We start from the raw sequence: 11,193 nt of genomic DNA, 5'->3' as shown, positions 1-11,193 counted from the left end.
AAAAGCAAATCCCAAATTTGGAAAAGGCTTCTACTTCAGATTTTTTTTCCCAAATATCTTTGGCCCTAAGGGTAATGGACACATCAGAGATTTTCAACAAATGCCACATTTTTGTCAAGAAGCCAAGAGATCTTAAACTTTTTGTCCAGAAAATTTTCTATCTCTGCCACAACTCATTTATTAAGTTGCCAGTGTTAAATGGGATTTGTAAAATTACAAAAACCTAAACTATGAAAAAGACAAGGTACCAAACCATACAGAACATGCTACCTCTAGTGTGTAAAATGGTCGTATGCTTCAAATTGTACAGACTACCCCAGGAGAAACAGGTAACAATGCATCTGAAAAAAGAAAGTGAGAGAGAGGCTAGAGCAGAGGAATGGGAGGGCCCTCTCTTTTCACTGTATTCCCTTTGGTGGTATTTGCTTCCCACCTCCCACCCCCCGCCGCTGCCCTGTGTGCCAGCATTGTTTTTAAGGAATGAAAAATCCCCCCCACCCAAAAAAAATTCCTTAAAAATACATTTCCTGTGAAATCCAATTTAGTCAATAGTATTTAAGAATCTACCGAGTATAAATTTCCATACATAACTTAGGCAGACAATAATTGGATGAAGTGAATTTGATGAAAAGCTTTAATGGAGTATCAGTTGGACTGTTTTAATCTGTGTCTGTATATGAATGTACATATACATCCTCCAGACTACATCTACTTTCAGAATCATCTGCATATATCCAAATAGTGTTTCCAGCATAAAAGTACATAATTTCTAAAATGAGACACAAATAATTGAGAAAGAGAAATGTTAAAGATTATGGATTTTTTTTACCCCACAACTACTGACTTCTAGTGAAGGAGTAATATTCAGGGCATCAAGTTCCCCAGCAGCCAGAAAGTAACTCTCAGCAGAGAGCCTCCAGACAGGATAAAGTGCTTTTTTTTTTTTTTTGTTTAAAAACAGGAGGCTTCTATATGTAAATGAACCCGTAGTAGGAACAAATACAGTTGAAAAACAAAATAAGCAACAACTAGATGTGAACTGCTATCCTGTGGTTCTATAACAAACTACACAAGGTGAAGTATACAGCGTGAACAAAGAGTAAATAATAATTATCTGGAAAAAAATCTTATTAAACACTTTTTCAAGTAGGTAACTAATCAACATGAACATTATGACACTAGGTTTCATTTCTGAGACATGTTTGAACTTGAAAAATAAAATATAATGGTTCACAACAGACTTTTTAAATCCACAGATGCCCTAACACAAATATTTTTACTTACCTCGTTGTCGCTGAGAAAAGTTTGAAATGAAAGACTTTCTATTTTTTATTTAAGCGAATACAAGTAAACAATACTATTTGAATTAAACCAGAATTTAAAAGCCAAACTGCAGTTTTCAGGATTCCAGCAATCACAAGTACATATGTAAATGCTTCTTTGTGTGTCACTAATTTAAAAAAATGAATAGGCAATTCCAGTGCAGGTGAGGATGAAGACCTAGCCCAAGTGTTTCATGTTCAGGAAAGACCTGTAAAAGTCTGTGAAAGTAACATCATGTTAAATTGTAGCAATACTGATCTTGCCAAGTCAATTAACTGACAACTGCAAACAATTCATGTAACTTCGCCTTTCCTTCTTTTAGTATTTTAAAATACTACTCTACACACTTGCCTGGTTGACACTTTGTCCTCATAGATGACCATACTGATCCCTCCGCATACCCCTTAGCCCCACAGAGGGCAGATTCTTTGCAAAACTCACTGAAATGAACAAAACAAAGATTAAAACAATAAGAGCAAAGCTATGGAAGACATTCCAACCAAAGGGCTGAAGCCAAACAGGAAAAGGAATAGGTAGCACTGTTCTTGCTTTCAAGACATGTACCCTTAGGTTAAACTGGAATCATTTTCACACATCTTTTTCTTCTTCTTAAACAATAAAATCTGGCTTAAGAAAGCATTCTCCTTGTTTTCCTTTCTCTTGCCCCACCAGTATCCAGGAAAACTTAAAAACTGTATCTTCATCTCCCCATTTTCATTTTTTTTTAACTGCAAGGTTGTTTTCAAAATTTAGACAATATGCTTTACACACTTCTTTTGTCTTATTCTTTGCCATGCTCAGCATTTGGTGGAGAGAACTTAGACTAAGTTCTTTGCTCTGCAGGTAAATTTGCAAATTAAAGACTGACAAAGTTGTTTTTTTTCTTAAATCAGTTTATCTATGGTTTCATATTTTTCAAAAGAAACTATCATTTTTACCTGGTTTCTGTATCCACTTCATATTCCTTGAAGAGGTTATGTATTTTCTGACAACAACAAAAAGACCCCTTTCAAACAACTAGAAATATTTAGGTTTTCAAGGTTTTTTTTTTTTTTTCCTTTGATCATGGTAGTGATAGGAGAATAAACCCTAAGTTGGATATTTACTTGACAGCCAGAGAGGGAAGGCGGGAGAGGAGAAGGAAGAAAGCAGCAGCAACAGCAAAGGGAAAGAAAACTGTGATGAACTTTACATGTGCAAATTGAAGACGAAACAGCCCAAGAAATAAATATGTACTCTTCCTCTTATCCAACCTCCATCCCCACAGATAAAAACAGAATACTTACAAGTTAGCATCTGTGTATTTGTGGGTGTCTCTGTGTGCATGTTTTCTCTCTTCTTTGGATTTGGCTACTTGGAGCTAATTTAGAAGTGCCTGTTTGGTTACCCGCAAAATGACGCTTAAGGGTCTAAAGATGCATAAATTAGAAGCCTTACAAAGGCAGAGGGTGGTCATTGTACCTCATCTCTTTATGCGCTCTTATGGTGGGACCCAAGAGCCTTTTTTTTTTTTTTTTTTTTTAACACTTTAGATGATGGCGCGAATGAGAGGCTGGTCACCGGGGAGGACCAAGAGAGCCCTGCACACCCCCCTCCAACTCAGCACCACATCGCCGCTGTCCAAATATACCGGACTTTGCTACAAAGTCCCTTTTGGAAAACTGCGGTCTGGATGGAAAGAAGCGCCGAGTCCTCGACGTCAAGCCTGGACGCCGACCTCAGAGTTTTCTATTTCTGGTGCTCGAGGGCTGGGGTAACTGCCGGGGTTCCAGGCGGGAAGGATGGAGAAAGCAAAGGGGGGTGATGTTCTCAAGAAACACCCAACTGCCCCCTTTACCTTTTTTGCCTCCATTACAGGGGGTGGAGGGTAGAGAAAAAGATGTCAATGACCATTGTTTGCTCGTTTGGGATGTTGCTCCGCCCCCCGAGTCTGTCGTAAACCTGGCGGCGGACTAAAATAAACCCCAGATCCCGCGGCTCGGGGGTTCGCCGCGCCGCCGACTCCTCGTCACAGGCGCTACCGCCGCAGCCGGGGTGGCGGCGACGAGCGGCCGCCGCGTCCCGCCCGCGCCCGCCCCGGGCACCCCTACCTGGCCGTCCGCCGAGCCATGTCGTTGAGCCCCAAGCACACGACGCCCTTCTCCGTGTCCGACATCCTGAGCCCCATCGAGGAGACCTACAAGAAGTTCGGCGGCGCCATGGACGGCTCGCCGCCCGGCCTGGGGGCGCCCCTGGGGGCCGCGGCCGCCGCCGCCTACCGCGCGCCGCCGCTCGGCCCCTCCTCGCAGGCGGCGGCGGTGGCGGGCATGCAGCCGCCGCACGCCATGGCGGGCCACAACGCGGCGGCAGCGGCGGCGGCGGCGGCGGCCGCGGCCGCGGCGGCCGCCACCTACCACATGCCGCCGGGCGTCTCGCAGTTCCCGCACGGCGCCATGGGCGGCTACTGCAACGGCGGCCTGGGCAACGTGGGCGAGCTGCCCGCCTACACCGACGGCATGCGGGGCGGCGCGGCCGCCGCGGCCACCGGCTGGTACGGCGCCAACCCGGACCCGCGCTACTCGTCAAGTGAGCGGGGCGGGCAGCGCGGGGACTGAGGGCAGGCGGACGGCGCGGGCTTTGCCTGTCACCGCCCAGGTCGCGCGCGCGTGGCTGGGGGTGCTGGGCTCCCGGCCGGGGGCGCGCGGGGCGGGGGGTCCGGGGACCCGGCGCGGGGCCCTGGGCCGCCGGGCGCGCGAGGGTGCTGGGACCCAGCCGGGGGCGCGCGGGCGGGGGGTGGGGGGGTGTCGTGGGACCCGGCGGGGGGCGGGGGGCACTGGGCCCCTGGGCGCGCGGAGGGTGCCGGGACCCACCCGGGGTCCCGCGGGCGTCGCGGCCGGCGCGGTGTGAAGAGCGCGGGGCGGCGGCGGGAGCGGGCTCCCCGCGGGCCTGGCGCTCACAGGGCTTCCCCTCGGGCCCCTCCCCAGTCTCCAGGTTCATGGGGCCATCCGCGGGCGTGAACGTGGCCGGCATGGGGTCGCTGACGGGCATCGCGGACGCAGCCAAGACCTTGGCGCCGTTGCACGCGGCGGCGGCGGCGCCGCGAAGGAAGCGCCGCGTGCTCTTCTCGCAAGCGCAGGTCTACGAGCTGGAGCGGCGCTTCAAGCAGCAGAAGTACCTGTCGGCGCCCGAGCGCGAGCACCTGGCCAGCATGATCCACCTGACGCCCACGCAGGTCAAGATCTGGTTCCAGAACCACCGCTACAAGATGAAGCGGCAGGCCAAGGACAAGGCGGCGCAGCAGCTGCAGCAGGAGGGCGGCCTGGGGCCGCCACCGCCGCCGCCACCGTCCCCGCGCCGCGTGGCGGTGCCCGTGCTGGTCAAGGACGGCAAGCCGTGCCAGAACGGTGCCGGCACTCCGACACCCGGCCAGGCCGGACCGCAGCCGCCGGCCCCGACGCCGGCGCCCGAGCTCGAAGAGCTGTCGCCCAGCCCGCCAGCGCTGCACGGCCCGGGAGGCGGTCTGGCGGCCCTGGACGCGGCGGCAGGGGACTACGGCGGCGGCGTGCTCGGCGCCAACCTGCTCTATGGCAGGACGTGGTGACCGCGCGGGCGCCCCGGGTTGGGGTCCTGCCTGCGGCGCGGAGGGTGTGCAACGAACTTCGAGAACGGATGGGGAAAACACACCGAAGCGGACCCTTGTGTACGCGACTATCAAAAACTAACGAATAGGTCATGGAGGGGGCACGCTCTGGACCTCTCCGCTGGGGGTTGGGGGACCGCGACGGCCCTGGAATTGAATAATACCACGCCAGGAGACTGAAGTGGTGACTTCTTTCCAGAAGTTCCTAAATTATTCGGAAGCTGGCTGTGTCTACATCCACCACGTTCCTAACCAAAGCTCTCAGAGTTTTAAAAGTAGGAAACGTTGTTGGTGTTTGTAGCTCTAAAAACCAACCCAGCTTTAACAATGAATGCTTTTTTGGAGTGGAACTTGAGAGATTAATTTTCAAAGGCCTCCCCCTTAAGTGCAATTTCATTAATGTTTGATTGAAAGTAAATTGTAGCTCAAGGTGGATCATGCACATAGCAACATTATTGCAGGGGAATCATTGCCATTTAGGTAATACAGAAATGAAATAAAAATCAAAACATTGCTTATATGCATTGATAACAGCTTTTTAAATTTAATGCTGATTTTAGAATGTTTTAATCGTTATTTGGCGAATTCGTGTTTCTATATTACCCTGAAAGAGGGTATTTCCTTCCGTAAGATTGCAGCTCATTATAAGAAGGAAGGGTTGCAAACTACTTTTTATGTGAAATCTGGTCTCACAGATCAACTGATAAAATAAATGCACGCTATCCTTTCATAGACAAATTATTTTCTTTAAATTATTTGCTTGTCTGAATTTGAATACCTTACCAGAATACTAGAACAAGCAAGCAAATTTGCTAAAATTCACATCAATTAATCTATATTTCAAAGCATGTCAAGGAGAATAAAGTGATTTATTGAATTGTAATCAGAATGTAAAGAATAAGAAATATTTACAATCTTCCCACATCTCGAACCTAATAGGGGTTGCACACCGATCTTGGTGTTTTGTTGTACAAATAATGTATTTACTCTTTAATATGCCAATTTATATTTCCTATGTTTCAAATGGATATTTAAATATAACTTAAAAGAATCCGAAGTATTTTTTTTGTAAAAGTCAAGTGGTCATTTCTTTTTCACTAAGTTGTACAGGTTTTATTTTGGTTTGGCTTTTTTTTTTTTTTTTTTTTTTTTGCACTTTTTGGCATCACATGACAGTGCAGCTCAGTTTACTCACAATTTAAATAACTGGTATTGGAGTAAAAACACCAAAAGCAAGCTGAAGGACTTTAGTTTATATAAAATGAATGAAAATTATAACATGGATAAAGCATGATTTGTAAATGATAAACAAATGGTTGCCAAAGACCCTAAAACTCCTATACATTTGAAGTTTTAGAATTAGTTTGAGGCTGAAACATTTCATTTCACTTCATTGTTAAGGTGTTTTTTCTGAATGTGCAAAGTGAATCCTATGGAAGGTGTTTTAGAAATTAAACATGCACTTTCTTTAAACTGTATTTTACATAATAAGTAATAGTAATCATAAAACTCCAGTCCCTTTGACAGAGGGGAAAAAGCAACCACTGAAGAAACAAGGGGATTAGCCTTTATCAAAAGTCTGTGAATGCATTTTTGGAAAAGAACTAATTTTTTGAAAACATTTTACATAAATAATTTGAGCAGAAAATAATACTATGAAAATGGTGCAGTCACACCTACAGAAAATTCTCCCAATTTGGGCTTTTGCATATTAATTGAATTAACTTTTAAAGTGTTTGCCAAGCTAACATAACTATTTTTGATGTGCCACGTTTTGAAATGTTTGTTTATATTGATTTGGTTTCCTCACAGTAGTACCAGAATTTTGAAATTTTACTTCCAGAAAACATGTTCCAAATGTCCACAAAATTTGCAATATGTATATATATTTTACAGCCCAATACTTAACAATAATAGCTTATGGACTAAAGGCTCCAAGAAACAAAGAAAATAAGTCTTCATGGACAGTTTTTTCCCTTGATATAATTTATTTCTAGAGCAAAGAGTCTCTTAGACTAAGTGAACTCTGAATCGAAAAGAAAAAACAGCCTTCTTTATACAGTATTTTCTGAAAGTGTATTTGCTGTAGGCGTATCTTTTTCCTTTCAGCATTGCTCTCAATAGTAAGGGAACCACTGCCAGAACTAACTGCTGCAGATGGCTTGACGTTCTACACCCAGAAATGCACTGAGTTTATGTGTGCACATCCTGAAATTAGGATAGGGTTTGGTTCTTGAAACATTAAAATAGAAAATGTTTTTGCTAAAGAATTCCACATTCTGATTAACGCAAAGCAAGAGCTTTTTTTCCTTCTTTTGCAATTAGTGTTTTGCAGATCTTTTATAACAACACAAATGGCCAGACTAGGTGAAACTCATTAACTGAAGAGGAGGATAAGTGTCTTCACAACCAAAAGGGAGGGCCCGCGCAGGGTCTGAGTGGAACAAAGCCCCCTTAAAGTTTAGCAGAGGCCACAGCAAAACTTGGTTCCAGAAACGCTAACTGCAGATGTGGTATTTAAAAAAAAAATGTTTTGGGGTTGTACAACAAATTTATCTTTTCCAGTTGATGCACGGAAACAAAAACTCAGAATCAAAGTTTCAGAAAGGAACAGCAGGGATTGCAGGTACTTTTTTTGTAATCTGTGTCAGGATGCAAATTGAACCACTGGGTGTGTGACAGTGCAGTGTTAAAGGACACAGGAAGGGTGTTTTTTATATGGAACTCGTGGAGGGTGTAACCCAGTTGTCTTCTATTTAAGGCTTTGCTCAGAATTAAAACCTAATGGTCAGAACAAGTAGTCAATCAGACTTTTATCAACACAGATGTTGTGTTCAAACTCCATCCTGCTATCAGTTGTTTACTTTCAATTTAAAGCAAATCAGAATCCTGTTCACTAAGTGCAAGCACCTTCCAAAGAGGTGCTTTGTTAGCTGCATTGAATACTGATTTAGAAAGACTTTTGGAATAAATTTGTGAACCACAATCACATAAAGACCCACGGACTGCATTGTTAGATATCAGTTTGTGCATAAAATAATGCATTATGTAGTGGCAAGACAAATTTCATTTGTTCAAAGCATAAATGATGTTGCCCAACTGTTTAATGTAACACTAACGTGTGAGGACAAACCCCTGTATGTTAACTATTTCAGTCCAGTTTTTTTAAAATGCTGCTACTTCCCATGTCCAAACCCAATGAGACAGAGAGTTAGGAAACATTTTATTAAAAAAAATTTTTTTGGAATAGCCTTTTACTGCTAGTGAAACTGGTGAACATCTGGAGAAGATTCAGAGAAAATGGCAGATGGGAATTGCATTCACATCCCTTCAGTAATTCCCTCTCCCTAGTAAGTATTGAGATAATTTTGTAATTTCAAGATTACTTTTATTATTTTAAAGTTGGGACTAGTGGAAGCTTCTGGGAGAGTTTTTTTGGTTTCACTGTTTTTGCTTTATATATTTATCTGCAATTGGATAAAATGTGTACCCAAAACTGAATGAAAGACTATTTTTTAAAATCCCTTGTAACCTCTATTTCAGTCATTGTTTAAGTGACTTCTAATAAAGGTTTAACCACTAATACTGCCTAACTCTAAGTTGTGCAAACTTAGAGTTATTTTGCAGTAGTGAATAGCTCTATTCCCATTTCAAATACAAAAATCATACCACGTTCTCTTTTGGCCCTCATTCCATAAATACAAAATTTGAAACAACACAAGCAGTTAACGTTACGCTGCGTGGAGGAAAAATCCATCGAGAACGGGCGGTTGTCATTTTATTGTTGGTTGACTTTCTTCCTGGTCAGTAATAGTAGGACAGTCGATCGCCAGGGACGGTGTGGCGGGATCTCAGCTCCATGATCCTCTGGGGCGGTCGGGAAGAGGTACCGGACTAGCCGGACGGAACCAGCCAGCTTTCTGCCGTCCGGAATGGGGAGTGTTGACTCATCAGACAACGTCTAAATTTTAGATTTCTAAGTTTAGCTCACTTCGGTTATGTTCAGACTTAGAACTTAAAACTGCAGCCTTGGAAGAAGATTTCCATCATCTCTTCACGGGTCCGGTATTCGCATTCGTGCACTGAGCTGAGACGGCGAAACGAGCTGGTTGGGGATGCTTCGGCGCCGCCTCCAGGAACCGAGGGCGGCTGCTGCTGCTGCTGCTGCAATGATCCGCTTTGGGCCAGGCGGGGGCCGCGACACACAGGCCACCCTGCGGGTCGGGGGTCTGAACTTTCCCGTGCCCGCCCTGCTTGAAACGGCGGCTTGCGGGGGAGGGGAGGCGGGCCGGAGAGTGGCGGGACTGGGGACTCCGGCGGGCGGGGCCGCGAGGGCCGAGAGGAGCGGGTGAGCGCCAGGCGCGACCCCCACGTGCGCCGAGGGCCGAGCGTTCCCCCGCCCGCCAGTGCCCCGTGGGTCTGGGGGACCTTGCCTCGGAGAAGCGGCGCGTCTGTTCCCGCCACGCCAGGTCCGCGGCTCCCGGGCGTCGCCTCTATCCCCGTCTGGCTGCGACGTCGCCGCGCCCCGGGGCCCTCGACGCGGTCGGAGGTGCGCCCGACCTCCAACGCGCCTGGGGGAACACCGGAGCTTGGAACCATCAGCCGCACCCCCGCCGGTCCAGACGCCCCGCGCCCTGGCAAGAACATTAACCTCTCGCTCATTACACCCAATTTGCCTTTGTAACGCCAAATGGCTAATAGTTTGTAGACGGCTTTGTATTTTAACGTGCATCACCTCATTTGATCTTTAAAGGTTAGACAACTGCGCATTAAGGGCCCTTAGCGCCACAATAAAGTCACTCTGTTTTCATGTTCCAAGATTTTAAGCATCTTTAATATTAGACCCTGAATTACTGTGTCTTAAAGATAATATAATTAATTATTGAAATCTGGCCCATTAACTATTTTTACACCTGAATGCGGAGGGAATGTTTATAGCTTTAAATATTCTATTTGAAGTTCTAAAAGGCGTTTACACTTGTTGAATAGAATGCATTTTTTTCTGGCAGATTCAGACGTGGGAAGGAGAGGAAGAGTAAGGGAGAAGAGGTAGCAAGGGTGAAGGAACGGAGAAGGCCCGTTAAGTGAGGGTTCAGCTGGCTGGCAGGTGTGCTGCGGGGCACCAAACCTCTAAGAGGGAATCTAGGAGGCAGGCACAGCTTTTCCATTAGGCTTTTTTGCTTAAATGTCTTCAAAATACTCTAAACGTTCGTTTTCAAACTTAACAGTTACACGTAATTGAAAGGCCAAGCAAAAACAATTACTTTATAGACAAGCTCATGATAGCTTAAAATTAAAACCTAAAAGATCTGAGAAAATATAGGTTCTGTCAAAGTGTGCGTTTGGGGTGTCTATAAAGCTACAGACAGGAAGACATTTATATGGCCTCCTTTGGAATATGCAATACTTGATTTAGATGGCTATTCATTTGTAGTATTTGGAAAATAGAGACATTTAACAGAAGGTGTTATCACTTTAATGTATTGTGAAGGTTAATACACAATAGTTGTGTTGTTAATGCCCAGCAGAGAGATGCTTTGTCTCAACAATAAAGGACCCTACTCTATTCACCCATCACCAGCAAAGAACTCAATAGCTTCAAAATAACTTCCTATTCAAGGTTAAGGTGGCCTTTTTTCCACATAGGCTAAGAGTAACAAGTGTGCCTTAGCTGAAATATTAAAGCAAAAATGTCCTAAGTTAGAAGGTCAAAGAGAAGCCTTTTTCTACAATCTTAGGCTAGAACAGGCAAATGGAAACAAAGCAGCAAGCGCGCACGCGTGCGTGTGTGTGTGTGTGTGTGTGTGTGTGTAAATTTGTCCTGGCAAACAAGTGAAAACGCATGTGCAAGTGCCATGTGTGAAATGCAAGCATAAATATAAGGAGTAATAACAGTGTGCTAAGTAGCAAGAAAAAAAAATGAGTGAAAACAAATCTATTATAACGTAAAAAACATGCTAAGGAGTACAGACTAATTAGCTATGAATTAAACTTTTCACCTTAAAGATTTAAAACAAGTCCTTAAAACTGGAGTACAAGCCTACATGAAGTTTATAAAATGTACGTTAACTTATTCTCACAGAGAAGGTATAGTCAAATCAATAGCTGACATACTTATTAATATAGGAGATGGCTGGGTTTTCTTGCTACATTGGTTTTCTTTTGACATCTAATTATAGAAATAGTTTTCTGAAAAAAATGACTTAAAAAAAAAACACATTTGGCCAAGATTTTCAATGTTTAAAAACTAT

General features: G+C 44.9%; 1 protein-coding gene across 1 annotated transcript; it reads left to right on the top strand.

The window, feature by feature from the left end:
* Positions 1-3,419: 3,419 nt before the first annotated feature.
* Positions 3,420-4,903, top strand: NKX2-4 (NK2 homeobox 4). The gene is made up of 2 exons (XM_030309012.1): positions 3,420-3,888; positions 4,287-4,903. Exons 1-2 carry the CDS (start codon positions 3,432-3,434, stop codon positions 4,901-4,903), a joined length of 1,074 nt encoding a protein of 357 aa, XP_030164872.1. The 5' UTR covers positions 3,420-3,431.
* Positions 4,904-11,193: the final 6,290 nt, after the last annotated feature.

The sequence above is a fragment of the Lynx canadensis genome, chromosome A3 (genome assembly GCF_007474595.2).
Source record: "Lynx canadensis isolate LIC74 chromosome A3, mLynCan4.pri.v2, whole genome shotgun sequence".
NCBI classification, from domain to species: Eukaryota; Metazoa; Chordata; class Mammalia; order Carnivora; family Felidae; genus Lynx; species Lynx canadensis.
This window is presented reverse-complemented; position numbering and strand designations above follow the sequence as displayed.

What these genes read in the sequence shown, in the direction of transcription:
- NKX2-4 (XM_030309012.1), top strand. Translation starts at nt 3,432, where the DNA reads ATGTCGTTGAGCCCCAAGCACACGACGCCCTTCTCCGTGTCCGACATC. An exon ending in GGACCCGCGCTACTCGTCAA is followed by an intron (nt 3,889 to 4,286) that starts GTGAGCGGGGCG and finishes GCCCCTCCCCAG; the next exon opens with TCTCCAGGTTCATGGGGCCA.